Source organism: Mytilus trossulus, chromosome 1 (genome assembly GCF_036588685.1).
Source record: "Mytilus trossulus isolate FHL-02 chromosome 1, PNRI_Mtr1.1.1.hap1, whole genome shotgun sequence".
Taxonomy (NCBI): Eukaryota; Metazoa; Mollusca; class Bivalvia; order Mytilida; family Mytilidae; genus Mytilus; species Mytilus trossulus.
The window spans coordinates 5,572,304-5,599,941 of NC_086373.1; the positions used below are offsets into that span (position 1 = coordinate 5,572,304).

Genomic DNA, 27,638 nt, shown 5'->3' on the forward strand with positions numbered 1-27,638 from the left:
TTTATTGTATACGTACTCCAGTTTTGAACAAGCAAAAAAGGGGACATGTTCGCCGTTTTCTCCGGCATATTTATTTTTTTGGAGCAAGCACACCCTGAATGTTAGCATGGCTGAAGTAGCAAATAAAGTTGAAACTGTAGTTTCAGAAACTGTTAATGGTGAGGTAGATGAGAAACTTATCGAAAATGTGTCTGAAAATCAAAATGACGACCCTGTCAAAAAGAAAAAGAAGAAGAAAAAGAAAAAGAAAGCTGGTAATTGACATTGTGAACAGCATATGTAGAAAAAAGTTCAATATGTATTTCCTCATAATTTCCATTCAATCAACTGTCATGAACAAATCTTGGCATTTTGACGGAAATCATTATGTCCCTTAAAACTGATTGTCATTCATTTTTAGTGTAAATTAACTGCATATTTTTTCTTCCAAAATTTACACATTTAGTAGCCCTATTTAGCTGAATTTAGTCGTATAAAATATATAATTATATGAACTTATCTCTGCTTCATATTGAAAGGACCTACTGACGTCAAGTACATACCTGCCAACTTTCACGATGTAGGCCTGTACTACATGATTTTGACCCTTTGTCACGATTGCATGATCGTGATTGAGAAAAAAACTCTAAAACACGATTTTGTAAAAATCAGCAACAATCACTTTTTAACTATGACCTCAAATAATTTAATTGTGATATCAAAGTTTACAAGAGCATTAGTCAAAAAAAAATTTGACGCTATTATATTTTTTTTTCAATTTTTCAAATCAATTTATTTTTATTCTGGAAATCTGCAAAATTGGGTCGGCCGAATTGAAACTAACAAATTAAAAAATCCTGGCCATATGGGGAAAAAATTGTTTAATTATCTGCTTGTATTAAAAATAAGGAGATGTGGTATCATGGGGATAGCAATTGTCATGATAATAGTGGCATATGGCCAATAGAAGCACTGATTGGTTGGTACTTGGTCAAATAAGCACCCAATATAATAAATTTGGTACCATAGTCAAATAAGCATACGATTACACATGATCTTGTACATGTTATTATTCCCTACTATTCTTTCATTATATTTATGATATTTTAGAGACTGATAACACAGAAGATGGTGAGAAAGACGACGACTTAAATGAAGTAAATGACAAATTAAGTAATCAGAAGCTGGAGAATGGAGAACCAGGTACATGTATAATTATTTAAAATACATATACTAGCCTATTTATATAGACCAACAGCTAAATATTTAATAGAGAAAATAAAGAGATGTCCTGTTGACGAAAGATAAAGGTCAAGGATGGTCTGACAATTTTCCTTTTTTCCTTTTAAGAGTTATAGCCCATGATTGCTTTAATAATGAAACTAATGAATGTTAGAAAAAACTAGTTTAGATAGGCTGTTGCTTGAAGTAATAATGTTTTCACATCAATAAATGTTTTTATTTAAATGTTTCGTTCAATATTTATATTTTAAAGCTCAAGCTACAGGAGAAGCAACTAAGAAAAAGAAAAAGAAGAAAAAAGGAGGTCAGTTCAGAAATAATCAAAACTGTTTAAAAGATTTTTTTAATTACCCTTAAAAACAGGTTTGTTCTTTCTGTGGAAAGGCCGTAGGTAGTATATAGTTGTCGCTATATGCATCTGCCTGTCTCTGTCCTCCTGTCTGTTCATCTACCTGCAGGGTTTCAGCTAGGATTTAGAGGGCTTTAGTCACTTTTACGCGTGATAAAAATCAGCCTTATTTTTTATAATAACAAGGGGTCTAGGATGTTTTTCAAACTAGCTATACATATATGTCCAAGTCCTTCAAGGACTAGTCTAGGATCTTTGAAGACTTTAGGATTGCTAATGTTGGCAGTTATTGGCAATATTGAATGAATTGACTGATGTGATGCTAAGATATGAAGATAAGAACAGGGATCTGGTAATATAGTTCACAACTTCACTTCAGTTATTTTCAGGGCACACCCCTAATCAACAAAAGTTGAGTGCTTCTATTTTTAAAACCACTGCACAAATGAACTTCTAACGACTTTTTCACTTCACAATCATTTATATCCTTGAAAATACGTTTAAATATCTATTTGGAATCAATTTCTTTAATTTTGGATAGAAGGATCTGCATCTATACTTAATGTGACGATTATTATGACTGTAGACTGTAGATCACGTTTACTTTCGATTTTTAAACGAAATGAAATGAAAACGGGAAGTGACAATTGAATAACTACATGACTGTAAATTAACTATGTGTAAATATCTGTTTTGATTGTATTGTAATTTGTATGTGAGGGCCTCAGGGAAGATTAGTTTATTGTAACTATAAACTGAGTTTACCCTCTTTAAATAAAGAATTTATTATTATTATTATTATAATAATAATTTCAGAATAAAACCGGATTCATCTACTAACTTTTACGCATGCGCCATACATAGAACAGGAAGCACCTGTTTGCAAGTGAAAATATTTACGTTTTGAATAAAGTTCATTCTTTTTAATCGAAGTTGTCGAAATTTTTTGATGAATATTTAAATAAAGTATGACGAAAATACGTTAAAATGACGAAACTACGACAAGCAAACTGCAAATTATGATCGTAAGGAAAATATCGAAATTAAAATAAAGTTGAAATGTCTGGGAAGATTATCATTTTTTTTTTCAAATGACGAAAATACAACAGAATTGTGAGAAATGATTAAAATGAAATGCTGACTGACTGATTTAACTTAAATAGATTATTATGATGGTCATTTAAGAGGTTTTATAATAATAATTAAGGAATTAGTGACCCATCTGATTGGCGATAAGCGGATTACTTGTCATCACAACTTTAACACCTTTGGTAAACGTTAATTACCTGAGGGTCATAAACTTGTCAGAAACATAAAGACAGGTAGAATTCAAGTAATTTGATGTGTAAATATTTTTACACTTTCCAAATTTAAGTGAAGAAATTGATATGAAATATTTTCGTCATTTCGAAAACCTTTTCGTAAAATACGAAAGTGACGAGCGCTAGCAAAATCACTGCTACCTGTCATTGTACTTCTGTCTGTCCATCTGTCTGTCTTTGGTTTGTCTGTCCATCTGCTGTCACTTGAAAAGCTATAGAATTAGTTATGAAACTGATCACAATTGTTCAACTCTAACCAAAGAAGTGCACTTTGAAGGGATATAATTGGCAATATTGAAATTGGTGATAGTAGTCACTCATAAGTGAAACTCCTCTATAACAAGTATGCTGATATTGATGAAGCTTTACACAGTTGTAGAACATTGCTTGAAAATATGCTCACAAGATTTTTTAAAATCACTGTCCTAAATGTGAAAGGGGGATAGCTCATAATTGAAATATGTGGATCAAGACTTTAGTTACTTGTAAATATTTAAAGTCAAAAGTAGTATACCACTGTGCAAAAGAAAGAAATTGATTGAGATAAACCCAAGGGAAACACATTAGAGGAAAACAAAGGAACATAAGAAACAATGAAGTGTAACAAAAACAAATGTCAATGCAATATACAAAGAAACGAACAATTCTATAACATCTGCAATATTTCTGACTTGGTAATGGATTGAATCTGGTTTACTGGCTAGCCAAACCTTGCACTGAATAGCAATGTTAAAAGTACTGCTAAAACAGCAACAAAACATGACGGGAATACATAACAAATGTGTATAATGTAATTTTATATCTGTACTACAAGTTAAAGGGGAGATAATAGATATGCAATAAAAAAAAAGATAAGTTTTTTATATGCTTATGTTCTCGTATATTTTATGATAGTCTGATACTTAACCCCTAACAGGAGGGATTGTGCCTGATATTCATATGATGAAGACATAATCTTTCTATCACTTTAATTGAGGTCTGGAGCTGGCATGTCAGTTAAATGCTAGTAGTCTATTGTTATTTATGTATTATTGTCATTTTATTTATTTTCTTTTGTTATATCTTTTGACATCGGACTTGGACTTCTCTTGAACTGAATTTTAATGTGTGTATTGTTATGCGTTTAATTTTCTACATTGGCTAGAGGTATAGGGGGGATTGAGATCTCATAAACATGTTTAACTCTGTCGCAGTTTTGCGCCTGTCCCAAGTCAGAAGCCTCTGGCCTTTGTTAGTCTTGTATGATTTTTAGCTCACCTTTCCTAAAAGGAAATGTGAGCTTTTGCCATCACTTGGCATCTGTCGTCGTCATCCGTCCGTCGTCGTCGTTGTCCTAAACTATTTCAAGGGATCTTCTCCTCTGAAACTACTGAACCAATTACAACCAAACTTTAGCTGAATGATCCTTAGGGTATCTAGAATAAAGATTGTGTTTTATTTTCCATTTTGTGAAAAAACATGGCTGCCATGGCTAAAAATTGAACATGGGGGTAAAATGCAGTTTTTGGCTTATATCTCAAAAACGAAAGCATTTAGAACAAATCTGACTGAGGTAAAATGTTCATTAGGTCAAGATCTATCAGCCCTGAAATTTTCAGATGAATCAAACAACCCATTGTTGGGTTGCTGCCACTTAATTGGTAATTTTAAGGAAATTTTGCATTTTTTGGTCATTATCTTGAATATTATTATAGATAAAGATAAACTGTAAACAGCAAAAATGATCAGCAAAGTAAGATCTACAAATAAGTTAATATGACCAAAATTGTCAATTGACCCCTTAAGGGGTTATTGTCCTTTAATGACAATTTTTCACAATTTGTTCATCATATTTGCTATAAACTTTAAAAAATCTTCTCCTCTAAAACTACTCAACCAAATTCAACCAAACTTCAACTGAATAATCAGTAGGGTGTTTAAAATAAAGTTTGTGTTTTATTTTCTATCTCGTCAAAAAACATGGCCGTCATGGCTAAAAATAGAACACAGGGTAAAATGCAGTTTTTGGCTTATATCTCAAAAACTCCAGCATTTAGAGCAAATAAGACAAGAAGTTAAAGTATTTATTAGGTCAAGGTCTACCTGTCCTGAAATTTTCAGCCAAATTGGGTAACTGGTTTTTCAGGTATAATGCCCCTGAATTGATGATTTTAAAGAAATTTTGCAGTTTTTGGTTATTATCTTGAATATTATTATAGATACAGATAAACTGTTAATAGCAAAATTGTTAAGCAAAGTAAGATCTACAAATAGGTCAATTTGACCAAAATTGTCAATTGACCCCTTAAGGAGTTATTGCCCTTTAAAGACTTTTTTCACAATTTGTTCATCATGTTGACTTACTTTAAAAATCTTCTCCTTTAAACTGCTGTATCAATTTCAGCCAAACTTAGGCTAAATGAGTATCAGAGTATCTAGTATAAATTTTATATTTTATTTCCTTGTATGTCAAGAAACATAGCTCCTATGGCTAAAATAGAACATGGGAGAAAATGATTTATTTTTTTTGCTTTTGAAGAAAATAGGACGATTCAAAGAACATTTAAATAAATTGAAAAGCCAAAATAATCATTGATGAGAGATTTAACCAAAAAAATTAAGGTGAGCGATTCAGGCTCTTGAGAGCCTCTTGTTAGTTTTAGTTTCTTGTATACTATTTGGAGTTTAGTATGACGTCCATTATCACTGTACTAGTATACATATTTTTTAGGGGCCAGCTGAAGGACACCTACCGGTGTGAGAATTCTCGCTACATTAAAGACCCATTGGTGGCCTTCAGCTGTTGTCTGCTCTATGGTCGGGTTGTTGTCGCTTTGACACATTCCCCATTTCCTTTCTGAATTTTATTACTGTTGCATAAATATCAAATGTTATATAATGGTACTTTATTTTTGAATTATACTTTAGTTTTGAATTATAGTATACATTTGATAAATAATTTTTACACAAGAGAATGTTTATTTTTTAGGTGGTAAACAACAAACAGATCCACCTTCAATACCTATATCTGAACTTTTTCCTGATGGAAATTATCCTGAAGGGGAAATAATGAAACACCCTGAAGTCAAGGACTTGTAAGTATCTTAGAATATTGAATATAATGTAAAATATAGAGGAGTGTGGTATGAAAGCCATGATACAGCTATACACTAAAGACCAAAGGATTCTTCATCTCCATTGTACGTTGAACTGTTAAACTTTACCAATACCGAACCCTTCCGGTTGGTGCAAGTAATATTGTAAGATAACCAAAAATATACAAGCAAGCTAGTATAAAGTATGACAGAAAAAAATAAAATGATAATCAACCAAATAGGGGGGGGGGGGTACCTGTTTGCTTTTCTTTCATCTGACCTTTAACCAATCCGGCTTCCATTGTGGTACCAGTGAAATATTCCCACTAAATTACAAGTCACTGTGAAAACTTCAACAATGGGCAAAACCCATACTGTATCAAAAGCTAGCAAGGCTTTAGGATGACCATTCAAATTTAACTTTCATTGTTGTTAAACTGTCATCCATTCATGAATCATGCTCTTGAATAGGCAACAGTATGTTTTTGTTATGAGTTCAGCTGCTGCTAAATAAATTTATTGAGAACTAAGCAGACACAAATTTCATACTTGCACTCTTATTAATTCAGAGAGTATTATACATGCTTTCTGTTTGCATAATTGTAGTCAGACTGCCAAAGACAGATTTACAGATGAAGAAAAGCGAGCGTTGGACAGAGCTAATACATACATTTACCAAGAAGTACGACAAGCTGCTGAGGCCCATAGACAGGTAATTGTTACTAACTTTCTGATAAAATAAGATTGATTTATTGTTGAAGATTTTACTTTCAGCACAAATGTTTCAATATAAAAACGGGGGATGTGGTAGAATTGCTAATGAGATAACTATCTATGCATATTAAGAATAAATCAAATAAGACTCCTTTTAGTAGGATTGACCAGTACATAATAAGTAAAGCCTGTCTGTGAATGTCTAATAACTTTACTTCCTAATAGGGAACCCTTTGAAGACTTTCTAAAAGTTTTTGTTCATTATCTTAGTGCAAGGTCTTCTTTTAACACTGAACATTAAATAACCCAACATAAATATTGTATTGATGCCTCCCAACTAATTCCCCTTTTCCCTTCAAGTTTTTATGCCCTACTTAAATCTGAAATCTGTGCATCCTTTTGTTTGTCTGTTTTAGTGTGATGTGGATACATTCTTATTCTAAACTATTACCAATCAATGTACAAAAGAAAGCTATATTTTTTGCAAAATGAAAAATAGTACATGTTGTATTTGTATACAGTTACCAAAACAGTGATCGGGAAGGACGTGCGCCCTGCGCCTATAGCGCATATTCACCAGAAATGGCGCATAGAGTGACAAATGTAAGCGCCCATGTGGCGCACGATATTTTTGCACATCGTTTCGAAACATTTTTTAGATATCGTCAAATAGTTTTCCGATCGTGTTCCGTGCCGCCATGTGTGTGTACACAACTGTATAATGTTCCTCCAATCATTAACCCGAATAATCCAGTCGTTATATTACGATCACTCCATCGAGAAAAGTAGTGGATAGAGGGCGCTGAATTATTCGAGTTATCCAATCATAGGAGCACCCATATATTTTTAGGACGTCTCGGGTGTTTTCCTTTGGTAATAGAACCATGCGGTTTAACGTCTCGGGTGTTTTCCTATGGTAATAATAGAACCATGCGGTTTAACTGATAACCCCAAAAACGCAATTAACCATCCTTCATGATCAGGGTTTCCCCTGGGTCAATTATTTTTTTCGCCACCTCTTTCGCCAAAACAATATTTTTTTCGCCACTTTATTATTTTTTTCGCCAAATAACATAACTATATTTTTCGTTTAAAATTCACATTTTTTTCTACCCCCTCTCCCCCTTTCCCTTAAATAAGATGATTTTGCCCATTGCGTCTATGATTATGCTCTCAAACTTATTTCAGAGTTTACAAGTTAATGAATAAACACTAAAAAATTACTTTAAAACAACATATTTTTTTTAATTTAAAAGGGAAAACTATTCATTGTATTTTAAACAACTTTTCTAATTGATTGGGCCACTATACTTTTGATAATAAAGAAGATATACGTCCTGGAATATAACAAAATTAATGGACATGTTTTGATTATGTAAAACCAGTATAGTTCATAGGGAAAGTTTCCTTCAAAGAAAAATACTGATGTTCCCTTTTGTACTAAGAAGTTTTTTTACAACAAAACAAAAGCTTTTATCACATGAAATTGATCCCTGGTTTCATTTGTAGTCATTACATTGAAGGGCTACTCTCATTCGAGCCAACCTTTTGGATAGATTTCTTCATAACGGCAGTTTTCTTTTCTTGACCATCGTAAATGAAAAAGTTGAGACGTAAAACTAGGCTTGAAACACGTGCGTCACTCAAACGACTTTTAAAACATCTTCCTTATCAATTACCGATATTTAAGTCAAAGGATAAATACAGTTTTAAATCCGAGATTTTTCTTGGTTTTGGACATTTTTCGTCACAACAACAGCTTTCTTTTCTTAACTATCTTTAAAAGCGGAGGAGACGTCAAAAGTTTGCTTCAAACACGTGCGTCGCAAAGTGGTAAATGAATTCTGTAAGTGACATTTAGCAGAAGCCATTTAACCATATCATTTTGTCAAACAATTTAATCAACACCTTTATTAATATAGTCCTTTGTTGTCGATAGCTATAAAATGCAATCAGCTGATTATTGATTTTCTGTCCAAACCTTAATGAGGTCAAGGTGAATTCCGAGTATTGTCTGATCGGGTAAAGTCCGAGAAACTCAAAAAAAGTAAATAAACAAGATGGAGGAAAATAAATCGTTCTTTATATTTCTTTCGCCAAATTCTTTTGCAAATGACGAATTTTTATCGCCACAATTATTATTTTTTCGCAAATTGCGAAAATGGCGACCGCCAGCGGAAACCCTGTTCATGATATAATTTTTTATAAACAACTTAACATTTGTGAAATTTGGCTATTACAGACGAGATTTAACTCTAATAATAATCTTTTAATTTAGTTTAGCTTGCTATTATTTCGATTGAAAACCCCTGAAGCCTTTTTATGAATATAGTTTTTGTCTCCATAAAAGGCGCTTAACTGTCCTTGTCATTTTTTGGTCTTTGGCTCGTTTTGACATTTTGTAAACATGACTTCAGCGAATTATTGTTTTGTTCTATCAATTAATGGTACTCTCTACTGTTATTCTTGTCATCTTGATGAAGTAATAATAATAATACAAGAAGTGCAGAGGATGTTCCTGAAATGTCCTCTAATACGGAACGTCTGGAATGAGTATGGTATCGACGAAGACCCAAATTTAATGTTAAAAAAAAACATGAACATGAACAAGCCAAGGCAACAGTAACAGTTTATACATTGTAAATAAAGGTTTATCTTTTTGGAAGAAGTTATTGTATATTCATTGAAATTACAGAATCACAGGAACAATATTATTTAAAATCATAAAGGTAAACTTGTACCAACACCTCTTTTCCAAAACATGAGAAAATAATGATACTTTTTTTTATAGAAGTCAATTCAAATGGCCCACTCATTTGACAACATGGCCCATTATTTTTTAAAATGGCCCATTGAATTTTTTTTTGAGGGGCCCTGGGCCCATAGTGAAAAAAACCTTCCAGATCACTGACCAAAAGCATATCAGCGAGTTGATAGGACAGCTAAAAAAAATTAACAATGAATGAAAAAAAGCCAGTTGTCACCAAATTAACATGAAGTCAAATTTCTACTTTTACAGACAAGACAATATATGCAAAATTATATAAAGCCAGGTCAGACCATGATAGAAATTTGGTAAGATATTAACTCAATTGAGTATAAACATTTAGTTGATATACATAACTGTGCCATTTTAGAGTTATGGTAATATTTTTAGTACCTCTGTGAATTCTTTAAATATATTTAATCTCTAAAATTGAACAATAATGTGCAATGTATATTTTAAGCTTTATATGAGATTTTATTTAAACAAATTGAGTTTTAACTAGTTGAGCTACGAAATCAAATATAAATGAAATGGTGTTTCATTTTGAGAAATCCTTTACTTGTTGGAAAATAATTAGAAAAATAGTCAGCAGATCCTCTTCTATGAAATTGACAGTGTTATCCAATGCAGTTTTCTTAATTTATATAATTGATTCAATATAGTGATCAACATTAGTTGTTGTGAAAACAAATCAGAAAATGGTCAGAATTTAAATTGTAAATTAAAAGAGACGTAAATAGAATCTAAATTGTAATATGCAAATGTTAAACATCTTTTTGATGAACTTTTACCCAGAAATAATGTGATATTTGTATGATATTTAGTGAGACACTGGAGGGTATATCAAGAAAGACGATTAATGAGAAAGGTTTAGAGGCAGGATTAGCCTTCCCTACTGGTTGTTCACTTAATAATTGTGCCGCCCACTACACCCCTAATGCTGGAGATCCTACAGTGTTACAGTATGATGATGTTTGTAAAATAGACTTTGGAACACATATTAATGGTAAGAGTTTAAACGTAAGATGAGATCAATAAACATCATTAATTCTATGAACCACAGTAGTCTTGTTTTATAATAATATTGTACAATTATTTTTTTTCCAGTTACATTGTTTCAATTTCTCCTTGTCAGGGGATTTTATTGCTGACTATATGGATGTTTCTTATTGTTGAAGCAGGTATGGTTGTCTATAATTACATGCATCCACTTCAATTGAATTCTGTTGAATAGTCATATCATTGGCAACAGTAGCACATCTCCTTATTCTTATATTAAAATAAAAATTAAGCATCTTTGATAATTCTTCTTTTTGGAACCTCCGGCCTCACCCCTTATAGATTTTACTAACCCTCTATGGATCCGTATGGGGTCAGTAGCGAAGCATATAACTTATATTATACTGACAGCAGTCCGCTTTTAATTTATCAATTTTGATACAATTCTACTTTCAGGTAGAATTATTGACTGTGCTTTTACGTTATCTTTCAACCCTAAATATGACCGTCTGCTACAGGCAGTAAAAGATGCTACAAATACAGGTATAAAGGTATGTTATTTTATAAGTTATTCAAATGTTTAAAACCAACATAAATGTTCCATAAATAATTTACCTAAAATTTGAAATATTTTTGTATAATTTCCCTTTTTCATTATTATTGTTATAAATGGGTATTGATAATAATCTCAAAGAAACAACACATTTTATATTTCTAAATTTTATTGGGATCAATATCTGAAAACCTGAAAATAATGGTCTTAGATGATTTTCATACACTAAGACAACTTTGGCAATCTCAATTTGGGGAGATCAAATTGCATATGTTTATAATAAGTACCAATTTTATCAGATAACATAACATTTAACATAACGTCTATCAACTTATCAAGTTGACATAGCGGTAAAATTCAACTGTCAGTGAACAGGCACTTCGATCACGATTTTCACGGGTCTACATTAAATTCACACTTTCAGGGGATAATGGGTTTATAAAACATGTTTGTCATTACCTATTCATGCAGTCTCAGTGTTATTTGACACATCTTTCGGGTAGTTTTCCCTTAAATTCCATCGTGGCGAGTGCTTGTTTACGTATATTGGAAGTTGCCATTCCAACGAATGGTCACTTCCGGGTAACGGTACTTCTTTATAAAGTTATAATAATACATAAAAGTATTATTAAGATATGATTAAATTACTTGCTGGCCTTCCTATTATTGTGTAGGATATTTAATAATAGGAAATAATTACGTTAAGTACGTTTTTGTGAAGCGCCGTTAAGGAACTATTTTGTGATTTCAATGACGTCATATAGTAACGTAGGTGATAAGGCTATGAGTATGGAATTTTAAGGTTTATATTTATTATGTCACTTATTTGTTGGAATTAAAGGCAAACTTTCGCGATTTTATGTATTTATAACGACATTTTGGGACATGAGCCAGAGTTTTCCTTATTATTTCAAAGTTATAGTAGATTTTCAGTTCTGTGAGTCGCGGATGTATTTCACCGTCAAGTATAAATACGGCGTCGCACTAGCACTTTGGCATATCGTATCTGGCTATCAAGCAGAGCAGTACAATAAACCAAAACAACCCTTAAAGTCAAGCAAGCTATTTAGGTACAGGATGCATTTCGATATAAAGCTATTTTACCTTAAGCTATGCGATAGCATTTCAAGCCTTTATTTATCTTTTTACATCTTTTGGAATATTTAACTAAAAGCTCACATAAGGACGTCTAGGAACCAAATACCATTTTATAAATATTCCCGCTTTAGCAGGTCTTCAACAGGAAGTGGCTTCATATTAAGACAAGATGAGGAACCAGTTCAATGTTTACGATTTCTAATAGCAGTTTTTGTCAAATTACACAAATTATTAAAGATGTAAAGATACGATGTCCCACCACGTTGACAACTTTCTTATATCGTAGTTTAATGAAATACGTATATTTCATTCTCTCATTATTGTATTGATAGGATAAAGTCTTGTAAATCTGTATTTATAAGTTATATCTGGGGTTCGGAAGGCCAGCATCTTACTATTACAATTTATGGTTATACTATGTTATTGCTGATATTTGCATGTGTTAATTATTGAGATACACATATACATGCCTACTGGACAAGAATAAAAGTCATTCTTTTACGCTGGATTCTTCATTTATATATGATTATGCTGGAGTCAACAAACTACACTCAAAACAAGACAAAGTAACGGAACACTATCAATAAGCAATCATACGGAATTAAAAGTACACTCGACCCCTACTCGCCCGCCTGTAACAAACTGGTGTCAGAAGTGGGATGTCACAGTCCAAAGTGGCATCCAGGATGCGAACCTCACATTTATTTTTAAATTCAACTATCTACTAGTATACCAATATAATATGTCAACGTTTACGATAAAGATGGATCTTAACGTGGTGGAAATTTAATTTTATTACAATAATTATTGTACGTTATATATATATATAGGTTAAAATCAGTCTAAGTCTCAACATGGCCGAGTCGCCAGATCTGGAAATCAGATTTAGATCGGAAGAGAGAGAAAAAGAAGTAAGGCATGAGAGAAATACCGAATTTGCGGACGCAAATGAAACTTTAGAAGAACACAGAGCAAATGTATACGCACATGGGGAGGGAGACGTAAATAGAGAATTTGGCATGTCTGGACAAAGAGGACAAAGGGGGATAAATACTGACGGATTCCGATACAACAACCCACATACAGTCTCTATTAGACCAGAACCATATGATGGAGGAGAGGATTGGGAGGAATATATTTCACACTTTGAGGTGTGTGCCGAACTTGGGAGATGGCGGGACGCAGACAAAGTATTAGCGCTAGCGGCAGCATTAAGGGACCAGCAAGGACATTTTACATTAGTTTAGAACAGACGGAAAAACGGGATTACGGTATTTTGACTCAGAGATTAGGATTACGATTTGGGAGTACAAGGCAACAAAACAGATGGCTTTCTCGTCTTGAAATGAGAAAAAGGAACCCAGGAGAAGCAATAGCGGCGTTGGCGGACGATCTGCGCCAGATGGCTCAGAGAGCTTATATTGATCTTGATGCAAGGGCTCAGGAAGTATTGGCACTTAACCAGCTGTACAAAAGCGTTACACCTGAAGTAAAATACCAATGCACTAACCAGGGATGTAGAACTGTTGCAGGAGCTGTAGAGGTAATAGAAAGATATGAAGCTATAATAGGAGATGGCTCAGAAAAGAAGAAAGGCAGTGTCAGAATGACAACAGATACACATTTAGGAGAAGCATCTAATTTTTCACAGGAACCTTCGGAAAACCAATTTCACGATAGCATTGATGGACTAACAAGGAGGATTTCCCAGCTTGAAGGTACAAAACAGAATTATAGCAACTCTTGGCAAAATAATAACAACAGAAGGCCTCAATGGGGAAATACTAATAACAGGCAAGCTAAATGCTTCATTTGTGAGAGCACAAGTCACTTATGTAGATATTGTCCATTTTATCTTCGATACAAGCAAGAAAATGCAAGACATGACAATACTGGAGGACAGCAAGGCTCCAAGGACCAGGATAACAGAAAGTCACAAAGTCTCAACCAGGGAAACTTCAGTTCCCCATTGGCTCGATAGACCGGGAACCAGTGGGAAATTTACGGTCACAGGAATTAAGTCACAATATTAGGATAGGACAAATGGGAAATACATGTGGTATTTGGGATAACGGATTTTATACTAAAGGATACCTACAAAACTTACCTTTGACAATATTGATAGACAATGGATCAACCTCTTCTATATTAAATTATAAAATTTACAGACAGTTAGCTGATGTACTGAAAAACGCAATACTAGAACCAAGCACATATAAACTTTTTGATGTAAATGGCAATCCTTTATGCTCATACGGGACACTTAAACAAAAACTCACTTTAGGGACAGCAGATTTTAACACAGAATTTCTGGTCTGTGATATCAAACAAGATGCGATCTTGGGGCAGGATTTTCTATTGGATCATATAGACAAAATTGATTATAAGAGACAGATATTATCCACAAAGGATACAGATATACGTTGCTGGATAGGAGGAGAAGCAAATGCAATATGTAGAGTCATTGTAAAGGAGACAGTCACTTTGCCGGGAAAATCTAAAATGCTCATTCCAGTAATAATAGAAAATGCAGAACACTTAGGACCACTGGGATACGTTGATAAAACTCAGAAAAAGGAAACAGAACATAACATCACTAGGGGAATTTTAGATCCACACCAGGAAGACATTAGAGTACAATTAATTAACTTTCGGGAAGAACCAATTACTGTACATGCTAAGGAACAGATAGGTGTATGTGAGTCGTACTACGAAATGCCAGCGGTAGGAGTATGCAATTACATTGGAACAGAAGGGACCAGTACAGACAAGCTACCATCACATATTGAGGACCTATTTAACAGAAGTATTGTACATTTACAAGAAAAAGAAAAGCAATACCTGAAGGAACTTCTTCAGGCATACTCAGACGTTTTTGCAAAATCAGCGGATGATTTAGGGAGGACTAATAGAGTACAACACAGGATAAATACCGGAACTGCACATCCGATAAGACAAGCACCTAGGAGGCTACCATTAGGGAAAAGGGAAATAGAAAAAAAGGAAATAGTCAAAATGTTGGACCGAGGAGTCATTGAACCATCAAACAGCCTTTGGAGTTTTAGGACCGTACTTATAGCCAAGAAGGACGGAAGTACAAGAGTATGTGTGGACTATAGAGCTTTAAATGAAGTGATCATTAACAAAGACGCCTATCCCTTGCCTCGTGTGGACGACTGCTTAGATTCGTTAGCAGGAGCCAAATGGTTCGGATGTCTGGACTTAAATCAAGGTTTTTATCAGGTGGAACTCTATCCAGATGACAGAGAAAAGACAGCATTTTCGACCAGTCAAGGACTCTTTCAGTTTACAGTCACCCCATTTGGCTTAGCCACTAGCCCAGCAGTTTTCGAAAGATTAATGGAGGACGTACTTAGAGGACTTCAGTGGGAGGAATGTCTCTTGTACATGGATGACATAATCGTTCCAGGGGCAACGTTTGAAGAAGAACTACTTAGGTTAGAGCACGTATTTCAAAGAATGAGGGAAGCAAACTTAAAATTGAAACCATCAAAATGCATTTTGTTTCAGAAAAGCGTCAAATTTCTTGGGCATGTAGTCTCAGAGCAAGGAGTTCAAACCGATCCTGAGAAAATAGAAGCAGTTCAAAAATGGCCAGTTCCACGGAATGCAAAGGAAATAAAGAGCTTTTTAGGACTTTGCTCCTATTATCGGAAATTTGTTAAGGGTTTTGCTGATCTATCCAGACCTTTACATAAAGCATGTGACAAGGGGACGAAATTTATTTGGACAGAAAATTGCCAGCTTGCTTTCAACTCACTAAAAGAAGCACTAACTACACCACCAATATTGGTTTACCCAGTTACAGACAAAACCTTCATTTTGGACACAGACGCCAGTAATTACGCAGTAGGAGCCGTCCTCTCACAGGAACACGATGGTCGTGAGCATGTTATTGCATACATGAGCAAGGCACTCAATAAGCATGAAATTTCATACTGTACGACTAGAAAGGAGCTACTAGCTGTAATCATCGCCTTAAAGAATTTTCATCCATATGTCTATGGTAGACCAGTTTTACTCAGAACTGACAATGCAGCCGTCAGTTGGCTTCAAAGTCTGAAGGATCCTACAGGTCAGGTAGCAAGATGGCTTCAGACATTAGGAACATATAATTTCAAAGTTACTCATAGGGCAGGGAGGAAACATACAAATGCTGACGCAATGTCAAGGAATCCATGTAAGTCATGTAAACATCAAGAGGATTTAAATCAAGCTGAAAACGATAATGATACGGAGAAAAGTGAATAACCTGTAGAATGCAATTCAAATTTAGAAAAACAAGAAGAAACAGTAAAACACCTCACGGAAGCAGATGAAACACCAGATATCACTGAAATTACAGGGCTAATTCCAGGAAATATCCGAGCTGTAACAAGGAGTGAACTCAAGGAGCAACAGAACGAAATGAAAGTCAATGAGGCACTCTTAGGGGGTTGGGAACCATCTGAAATAAGACAACAGCAATTAGAAGATGACAATATTGGGAAAGTATTTGCAGCATTTGAAAGCGGATCTCAGAAACCACAATGGGAAAGTATTTCAAGTGGAACATCAGCATTGAAAACTCTTTGGGGACAATGGGACAGATTAGAATTGCATGGAGGAGTTTTATACAGAAGGTTTGAGACAAACATTGGTCAAATAGCCCGAAAACAAATGATTGTTCCTAAGAGTCGAACACAAGAGCTATTGCACTATTTTCATGACGTACCATCAGCTGCTCATTTAGGTGTGGACAAGACACTGGAAAAGCTAAAGAACGGATTCTATTGGCCTAACATGAAGGAATATGTTCAAGCATATTGCCGTTCATGCGACAGTTGTTTTGCAAGAAAACCCAAGAAAGAATCAACTAAAGCACCTTTGGGTACCTATGTCTCAGGAGAACCAATGGAAAGAGTAGCATTAGACATTTTTGGACCATTGCCATTAACAAAACGAAACAATAAGTACATCTTAGTCATCTCAGATCTTTTTACCAAATGGACAGAGGCTATAGCCCTACCAAATCAGGAAAGTTCAACGATTTGTACTGCATTTATAGACCATTTCGTAACAAAATTTGGAGCCCCTCTACAACTACACTCAGATCAAGGGAGAAACTTTCAAGCCGATATTTTCCAGAGAATGTGCAATCTACTAGGCATTCATAAAACCAGAACTACGAGTTTCAGACCACAATCCAACGGTGGTGTGGAACGTTTTAATAGGACACTTGCTTCTATGTTATCTATGTACTGTAAACAAAAACAAGATCAATGGGACCAGTATCTACAACAGGTGATGATGGCATACAGATCTTCCGTACATGCATCTACTTCAAAGACACCAAATTCTATGCTCTTTGGAAGGGAGGTAACTTTACCGCTGCAGGCTGTGATCCCACAGCCAGATACTGAAATTCAAGAAAACCGGTCGCCAGATGACTATGTGGCACACCTACAAAATAAATTAAAAGAAAATCATGCATTTGCAAGGAAAGCACTCAAAAAGGTCTCTATATATCAGAAAAAGAGATATGATCTTAACGCCAAGAAAAGAATCTTTAAAAGGGGGGAAGCTGTTTGGATTTACGACCCAATAAGGAAAAAGGGAGTATGCTCAAAACTAACACCTAAATGGAAAGGACCGTTTATAATTGAAAAGAGAATAGATGATGTTACTTACCGAGTAAAAAGAAGCTTGAGGCAGCCGTCGACTGTATATCATGTGGATCGTTTAGCACTGTATCAGGGGAGGAATGTACCATCGTGGGCAAGCAGATTTCGAAGAATGATGGATTTAGAGGAAGCAAATAACGACCAGCAATTGGATAAGCCAGTTAGCTAAATGTTGGAGGAATATTAAAGGTCCTCAGCATTCTGTACCTGTTCATACTTTTATTTTTGGATATACTGCAGTATATATTTTTATGACAGATCTGTCGGAGAACGATTTGGGGGTGGTCTGATCAACCACTAGTCAAATCATTGAGATATAGGATAGGGATCCTGACTGACTAAGGAGGAGCCTAGTAGTCGAGTTTATTTTGGATATGAACAGTTATAGATATTTTTGGAGTTGTTTCGTTGGTGTTATTTGCATGGTTTTGAGTTGAGTTTACTTGCCTACGGATGCTGGCCTTCCATGAACACATTTATAGAACGGGACGGGGGGAGGATTTTAACTTATTTATAAACAATACAGGGAATTAATGGCAGTATTCCTTGTATTTCAGAATGAGTTCAGTGGTATCGACAAAATGCTGGTTATGCCCGGAAACCTATGAAAAGAAAAAGGACCTGAAGAGCCATGCCATCTCCGAGCATTCAGTGTGTAGAGTTGTTTGTCCATGGTGTGTAGATAGTGAGAGGACGTTTGGCAGGATGTCGGAGCTCACCAAGCACAGTAAGAGAAAACACAATGATCTAACCATAGACCTCCTGGAGGGTGATTTCTTTACAGAGCCAAATGGATTTTGGTTAGCCAAGCGGCCAGATGATTATGTTAGAATTATAAAGCCTTCAGAATGGACGAGCACCATTGCCATCAGGACCAGGGCAGCACTGTTGGGATGGGTGGAAGCCACCAAGAAGGAGGGATCAGACAAACATAAGAAGTCATGGGAAGAAGGATGGAAGAAGGCACTGGGTCATTCTGTTTGCAGTGAGCAGCCCACCAGCTCTAGGAAACGGAAATACAGTCCGTCCAGACCTCTAGTGGACCTTCCTGAATTAGCAGTAGCCAGGATTGACCTATCATCTAAGGGAAACATAGGCTATCTTAGAATGAAGGAGTCGTCAGCAGAAATATGGTTCAAGGTAGAAATGGTACATTGGGTCATGGAGGACTCCAGGGCAAAGGACAATTTGGTTAGAAGGATGAGCATTGCAAAGACAGACCATGAGCCACCACAGAGTTTTGGAGCAGAACTTAAGTTGTCTGAGTCAAAGCACACCTTGAATCAGGTAACCAAGGCGTTGGGAATTGGTGAGAGACATGTCAGGAAGCTCTTTAGGGGAAAGGTGACGTTTGAAACTAAGTCCAGGAAGAAGGCAGAGGAAACAACCAGGGAAGAAAGTAGTAAATCCGATATTGGAGAAGAGCCAGAGTACGAGATCATGGACTCTATTGGAGAAGTAGACAACCTAGAAGTTATATTAGAAGAAAAGGAACAACCAGAAACAGCTAAAACCATCTCAACAACACAGGAACCAACAGAAAAAGTTGCAGATGTCCTACCAACAGCAGAAAAGATAAAACCAAGCAGGCCAGTACCAATTCAAGACAGCCCTCTTAAGAAACTAGACAACAAAGAGAATGATACATATTTACCAATGCTGAGTGAGGACGAGGAGGAAGAGGAGGAGGAAAACAAGGCAACATCAGAGAGGTCAGATAAACGAATTATAATGGTGAGCCATAAGGAAGTGTTTGATATTGACACTGACGAAGAAGAAACTACCAATATATCACTCAGGGAGAGGGCGGAGAAGCTATTAAAGGCAGGAGGGATGCCCCTATTTCCACCAGGGAGGAGACAATGGGCCGGAGAAAGGATGCAGGTGTCGAGTAAACCAACACCAATGTTCTGGCCGCCCAAAGAATGGAGGAAATTGACAGCGGATCAGAAGCTGACAGCCTGGAGGTTCGCTGCCATGACCTTGGCAAGGGAGCATGGAGTCGACACCGTCAAGGAAGAGAGGGACGTACTTGACAAGTATGCCATGCTTGCCTTGCCAGGTACTGCGTTACCTAATCAACCTGGAGAAGACTTGATTATAAAGGCTCGTCTGGCCAATTACCACTTGTTGAAGGATATCTGTCTTGGTAAACTGGAAGGAATTGAAGCTTTGGAAATAATAGATATGCTGGAAGCCGCAACCCGATCAAAACCACAAAATGACTTAGTTAAATTATTATGTAATGTACCTCTAAGATTGTCAGAAGATGTTAAGAAGGATAAATCGCAGTAACTGTATACACTGTTTTTACTATCTAAGATGACAACGACCATCACCAAGAAGACCGATCAAGAGAGACTTAGAACTGTCAAATTTTATTGTTATTGTTCTTTTGTGTTTTAATGCTTTTAGTTCATTGCATATATTTTATCATGTGTACAATACAAAAGAGAATTCGGGAGAATTCTTTTTTTATTGGGTGGGGAAAGTGTTATAAATGGGTATTGATAATAATCTCAAAGAAACAACACATTTTATATTTCTAAATTTTATTGGGATCAATATCTGAAAACCTGAAAATAATGGTCTTAGATGATTTTCATACACTAAGACAACTTTGGCAATCTCAATTTGGGGAGATCAAATTGCATATGTTTATAATAAGTACCAATTTTATCAGATAACATAACATTTAACATAACGTCTATCAACTTATCAAGTTGACATAGCGGTAAAATTCAACTGTCAGTGAACAGGCACTTCGATCACGATTTTCACGGGTCTACATTAAATTCACACTTTCAGGGGATAATGGGTTTATAAAACATGTTTGTCATTACCTATTCATGCAGTCTCAGTGTTATTTGACACATCTTTCGGGTAGTTTTCCCTTAAATTCCATCGTGGCGAGTGCTTGTTTACGTATATTGGAAGTTGCCATTCCAACGAATGGTCACTTCCGGGTAACGGTACTTCTTTATAAAGTTATAATAATACATAAAAGTATTATTAAGATATGATTAAATTACTTGCTGGCCTTCCTATTATTGTGTAGGATATTTAATAATAGGAAATAATTACGTTAAGTACGTTTTTGTGAAGCGCCGTTAAGGAACTATTTTGTGATTTCAATGACGTCATATAGTAACGTAGGTGATAAGGCTATGAGTATGGAATTTTAAGGTTTATATTTATTATGTCACTTATTTGTTGGAATTAAAGGCAAACTTTCGCGATTTTATGTATTTATAACGACATTTTGGGACATGAGCCAGAGTTTTCCTTATTATTTCAAAGTTATAGTAGATTTTCAGTTCTGTGAGTCGCGGATGTATTTCACCGTCAAGTATAAATACGGCGTCGCACTAGCACTTTGGCATATCGTATCTGGCTATCAAGCAGAGCAGTACAATAAACCAAAACAACCCTTAAAGTCAAGCAAGCTATTTAGGTACAGGATGCATTTCGATATAAAGCTATTTTACCTTAAGCTATGCGATAGCATTTCAAGCCTTTATTTATCTTTTTACATCTTTTGGAATATTTAACTAAAAGCTCACATAAGGACGTCTAGGAACCAAATACCATTTTATAAATATTCCCGCTTTAGCAGGTCTTCAACAGGAAGTGGCTTCATATTAAGACAAGATGAGGAACCAGTTCAATGTTTACGATTTCTAATAGCAGTTTTTGTCAAATTACACAAATTATTAAAGATGTAAAGATACGATGTCCCACCACGTTGACAACTTTCTTATATCGTAGTTTAATGAAATACGTATATTTCATTCTCTCATTATTGTATTGATAGGATAAAGTCTTGTAAATCTGTATTTATAAGTTATATCTGGGGTTCGGAAGGCCAGCATCTTACTATTACAATTTATGGTTATACTATGTTATTGCTGATATTTGCATGTGTTAATTATTGAGATACACATATACATGCCTACTGGACAAGAATAAAAGTCATTCTTTTACGCTGGATTCTTCATTTATATATGATTATGCTGGAGTCAACAAACTACACTCAAAACAAGACAAAGTAACGGAACACTATCAATAAGCAATCATACGGAATTAAAAGTACACTCGACCCCTACTCGCCCGCCTGTAACATTATGTTTCTTGTGTTAGGACTTTTTGGGAATGGTTGCCATTTATTGCACTTAAACCTGATTTATACTTTAAAAAAAAATCATACTTTAACATATTCATTAAAGAGCTAAATTAATTTTAAAGTTACTCTGTCCCTTTTGCAGAACATTCTGTGTTGGAAGCAAAATTGCCTAGATTGAAATAATTTGAATACATGATTGGAATGCCTCAAGAATAGTGAAAAATAAATGCAAATCAAGCAATCATGCAACAATAAGTATTAAAGTCTTGTTCAGAATTTAAAAATTTAAGATAACAATTTCAGGCTGCAGGTATTGACGTGAGATTATGTGATATTGGAGAATCTATACAAGAGGTCATGGAATCTTATGAAATTGAACTGGATGGAAAAACTTATCCAGGTATTATGTTACATATTTTGGTAGTTATTTGATGACATTTAGAGGCATGAAGCTTTTTTTGAGGACTGAAGTTAAAGCAATAAGGCTACATACTTCCCTCCATTTGGAATTGTAATGCTCTTAAAATGATATACCTGTGTCAAGTGAAGATACCCTTTTAACATATTTATCAGTAATTGAAATTGACTCAGATTATCTTATAACATATGGTAAATATTTAAATAAATATGACTCAAAGTTTCAAAATTGTCCTTTCTACCAAATCAGTGTAGCCTCTAGTCTCTTTGTCTGTTCATCTATCAATTTATAGCTGTGCCTCTCCTCTCATTAACAATAAGTTATAGGAATAGATTGAAGAAGATGAGACCCCACCATCACTTAAAAATGTATGTCAAGATATGGTTTGAAAGAATTGATATCAATACAACAAAACCAATGATTTTTGTTTTGCTTAGTTCTATTATAATTTTTAAGTATATAAATCAAAATTTTTTCAGTCAAGTCTATAAGGAATTTAAATGGTCACTCTATAAGTCCATACAGAATACATGCAGGAAAGACCGTGCCAATCGTCAAAGGAGGTGAAGCTACAAGGATGGAGGTTGGTTGATTTATTGATATCAAACAGTAGAACATTATATTTAGACTAGCTTTTGTAACTTGTCTTTATATTTTCTATCCAGATTATCAAAATAAGATATAGTAAAACTTGTCTAGTTGTATCCTTCATGTGCCTATCTCAAGCTGGAAATCTCATTAGTGATTGTTGTACTGTATATAGCGAGTGATTTTTCGTGGGTGTAAAATTTCTCATTGAATAAGGTATATGAAATATTTTGACGATTATTATTTTGGTGCATTCAAAACTTTTATTGATACCTTTGCATTAGCACTTTTAAATTGGTGTAATTTATTTTGTCCATTTCGTTCTATACGCGAAAAATAAGCGAAGCTTTACACACAGCGAAAACAACCTGCTATACTGTATGATGTTATTTGAAAAATTTGTTAATTTAATTTAATTCTTTATTTATTTAAAGAGGATTACCAACAGCCAGAGGCTACGCGTGGATCTCCTCAACATAGATATATACAGATTCACAATTATCAAAGTTTTGAATACAAACATGTTAAACACAAGACAAGACAATATGTACAGGACAAGACATACAAATACTACACACCCATCCAATCACTCGCTCATTCTTACTCACATGCACACGAATTAACAAACATGTATGATTCAGTAATATAAAATAGTGATTATGGAAAGACTATTTTGAGCACAATCAGGTCAAAAAAGTTTTTAAGCTATCGAGAAAATCTGTTCGAAGATTTAATGAATCGAAACACACACTCAAACAACTCTAAATTAGTATCATCAGACAAATCATCACTACCTTCTATTAATATTTTGCTCAGATAGTTGGGACATAGATCCCGCAACATTGCTATATTTATATCTGGACAGAGCAGATTCTTAATTCCAAGTAGAAGAGTAATCAGATAGTTCGTGTAACGGGCGCAATGAATTAAATAGTGCTCAGTGTTTTCAATGCAGTTACCTGGGCAGAAATCGCAAAACCTATTTAATGTTAGATTATATTTATACAAGTGGTCATTAAGAGCACTTGGCCCTAAGCGTAATCTAGTATGAATCTTTTTTTCATAACCATGTCCTCGTGAATATATTTTTTTACTACACAAATTGAGATTCTTTTTTAACAACCTTTTGAAACTCGCCAAAGATGTTGCTGTAATTAGTTCAGCTGACAAACTATTCCAGTCTCTAATCGTAGCTAGAAGAAAAGAGTTATAGTATGCTACTGTTCTTGACCTGATGGGTATCAGGTTAGATTGTCGTCTTAAGTTATAGTTTTCAGTATTATGATGGAACAATGGATGAAAATTACAGAGATAATCTGGGACAAGATGATTTTTAATTTTGTACAAGTATGTAAGTCTATGAACTTGACGGCGTGTTTTGAGAAGCTCAAGACCAACCTCTTTCAATAACGTGACATGTTTTGTGACCCTGATTGCCCCAGTAGATATAATGCAGGCACGTTTCTGTACATGTTCAATGTTTGCAGAATCGGCGCTAGTGCAGTTATCATAGATGACATCTGCATAATCTAGCAATGAACGAACAAATGTTTTATATAATTTTTCAATGCATAATCTAGGTAATATATGTCGCATCCTCAAGATAGTGTTCAGTTTATTATGACATTTCTTACAAATATCAGCAATATGATCGGTCCAAGAAAGTTTATCATTCAAGATAAGACCTAAATGTTTATGGCATGTAACTCTCTTTATATTTACATTATTTAAGATCAATGGAGGGTAGTGTGGTATTTGCTTCTTCTTAGAAATAATAAGATACTCAGTTTTTACCATTATAGGTCAAAGCAGGGCTTTTAAAATGGAGCATTGGCTCACACCAAACAGCAAGCTATAAGGGACTACTTATTAATATCTTGCATAACCAAAGTTTCTAGAGTCTGACTCAGATATATAGTTCTGTCTTCATATGAAGTAGTTCTTGCTATTTTTGGATCGATTGTTGAATAGATTCTGTTTCTTGATAACAAATATTATAAAGCTTATTCAGATTTTGCAGTAATACATAAATTTATGAAAAGAAGTTTTCTGATTAATTATGACTGTAGTAATAGGGATAGGCAATCTGTGCATTGGTCCACCATGATTGGATAATCTTTTAAACTCCTTTGATTTTAGTGATCAAATTTAGCATGATTATTTTCAATTTATATTAGAAGGTGTGTCACATACAAATGATATAAATTGTCATTGTTACAGGAAATGGAATTTTATGCCATAGAAACTTTTGGAAGTACAGGTAAAGGTGTTGTTCATGATGACATGGAAACTTCTCATTACATGAAGAACTTTGAAGCTGGACATGTTCCTTTGAGGTAGGTGATATACATGATATTTTGTTAAGAATTATATTTTCATTTAATATATGATGTTTATAGATTATTGTTCATCATTTTGATTAGATTGATTTTCTCGCTTGAGCTTGTTCGCCGAAAGTGAGAAAAGCAATCCAGTTGAGATGACCAATGCTAATCTGTTTATCGCTATTTTACCTATGGTGACGTTGTCAATTTCATTAGAAGCTCTTAGTTTCTAGTGATAATTTTTCATATCACTCGACTCTCCTGAGAAAGGAAATTTTTAGTCAGCAAGATCAAAGTTAAATTTCGTCAAAAAGCAATAATATTTAGTAACGCAGAAGAGATGACCAATGCTTATCTGTTTATCGCTATTTTACCTATGACGACGTTGTCAATTCCATTAGAAGCTCTTAGTTTCTAGTAAAAAAAAATCATATCACTATATACTCTGCTGAGAAAGGAAATTATCAGTCAGCAAGATCAAAGTTAAATTTCTTGAAATAGCAATAATATTTAGTAACACAGAATATTGTATTGTATAAATTTACTGTATTTATTTCAAATAGTTTCTGTGGATTCCATTCCTATAATGGCACTTCACTGTAAGCTATTGCCATCACTTTTAAAAGTCTTTTTTGAGCTATTTAAAAAATTTCTAATAAAAAAATAAAATGATAATAATAAAAGTCTGATAGAGATCTGTAATAAATTGTGATGATTTATACAAAGGCTTTTTAAACAAATTAATATTGTTCAAAAAAATATTTTTTTCTACAGTCTATATTGTCCAGTTTAACATGTTGAATTTGTTCACATGGACCTCATTGTATAAAGGCGATAAAGGGAAATAACTCTTAAATTAAATTATGTCAATTGAAAGTGAATTTGAATTCATGGATAGGTTAACATCTTCCAAAACTCCATGAAAATTAGCATACTTCAAAATTTAATTAATTTTCGGTTCTTGAGTTTTGATTAGATATACTTTACTTAAATGTTACTACTGATACAAAATATTTGAAAATACAATCAACTGCAACATTTTATCCTGCTTTTTTAGAGTGCAGAAGTCTAAACAATTACTGAATTGTATCAACCAGAATTTTGGAACATTAGCATTCTGTAGACGTTGGTTAGATCGACTAGGACAGAGCAAGTACCTGATAGCTCTAAAGAATCTTACAGATGTGGGAATCATTGATGCATATCCTCCCCTCTGTGACACTAAAGGATGTTATACAGCTCAGTATGAACACACGATATTGTTAAGACCTACGTGTAAAGAGATCATTAGCAGAGGAACAGATTATTGATGAATTCAACTCTCTATTCTCATAGAATACATATTAAACAAAAAGAAATGGTGGATTTGTTCCTTTTCAATAATTTTTGTTCTCTTATTAAAAATACAGTCTTTTTATGTTTAAGCTCCCTGAATATATCCAAATGTAAAAATGAAGGTTTTATGTGAAATATTTTTGATTTATTTTGTTTTAAAAAAGAGTGAAAAAAAATATGCATGTTAAAAAAGAAAAAAATCTGATAATTTTAATTTAAATTTAAGAAGAAAAAAATATCTGTATATGTCTTTTTATTCTGAGGTTAAAAAAAATCATTTTATTCTAATTTTTATCGAGAAAATTTTTCCACATCATCTTTGCTTCATGCAGGGAAATGTTAAATTCAAAACAAGTTCAATCTTAATGGTTGTGTCACCACATGTTTTGATCTGTTCTGGAAAAGTAGAACTGTTTTGTTAATTTTACCTGAGAAATTGGTCAACTCTGGCAAAGAACAAAGTTCTCTTTAAAAATTAGGCCATGGCCACAATTTTTTTTTCACAGAGAATAGTGAACGGGTTATTTGAGATTTTGGAATTATGCTATATCTTTAAGCTTCATTTTTGTTAGCTGAACAAACCAACTGAAACAAATTGAAATACATTGTTTCATATGCATGACTTTACATTATTATATTTATCACTTATAATGCTTGCATATCTTTGTTCAAGGGATATATCTAGAGTTATCATTGTTAAATATTTATTTAAAGACACGATGTAATCAACAATGGCTGACAAAGTCTATATTACATGTTATATCAATTTGGGTAACTAATATCAGACCTAAACCAGATGAATTTGAGTTTTTACGGCAAGTGATCATGTCTTATTGAATTCTTTACCTATACATTTTTTAATTTAGAACATTTCAAAAATGATTTTAAGTTTCTCACATCATTAAATAATATGCTGATCAAAAACCAATTATAGTGAGTTATTATCTCCCTTGCTGATATTATGAGTTAATGATTGTTATGTAAAATGTTGAAATGGTAATATAAAGAATCATGTATGTAATTTGATTTACAGCTGAAATGCAAATAAAAGTTTGAAAATGTTTGATTC

General features: G+C 34.1%; 1 protein-coding gene across 1 annotated transcript; it reads left to right on the forward strand.

Annotated features, from left to right (window-relative positions):
• The first annotated feature begins 58 nt into the window (after positions 1–58).
• LOC134713129 (methionine aminopeptidase 2-like) lies at positions 59–27,632 on the forward strand. Its single transcript, XM_063574918.1, has 12 exons — positions 59–254; positions 1,090–1,182; positions 1,475–1,525; positions 5,861–5,966; positions 6,573–6,678; positions 9,700–9,755; positions 10,272–10,453; positions 10,903–10,997; positions 22,208–22,304; positions 22,802–22,905; positions 25,131–25,246; positions 26,292–27,632. Exons 1-12 carry the CDS (start codon positions 107–109, stop codon positions 26,542–26,544), a joined length of 1,407 nt encoding a protein of 468 aa, XP_063430988.1. The 5' UTR covers positions 59–106; the 3' UTR covers positions 26,545–27,632.
• The last annotated feature ends 6 nt before the right edge of the window (positions 27,633–27,638 follow it).

Bases quoted from the DNA above. Each gene is read 5' to 3' on its own strand.
- LOC134713129 (XM_063574918.1), top strand. From the start codon at position 107: ATGGCTGAAGTAGCAAATAAAGTTGAAACTGTAGTTTCAGAAACTGTT. The intron at 255-1,089 runs GTAATTGACATT...ATGATATTTTAG, and splicing joins GAAAAAGAAAAAGAAAGCTG to AGACTGATAACACAGAAGAT. The intron at 1,526-5,860 runs GTCAGTTCAGAA...TTTATTTTTTAG, and splicing joins GAAAAAGAAGAAAAAAGGAG to GTGGTAAACAACAAACAGAT.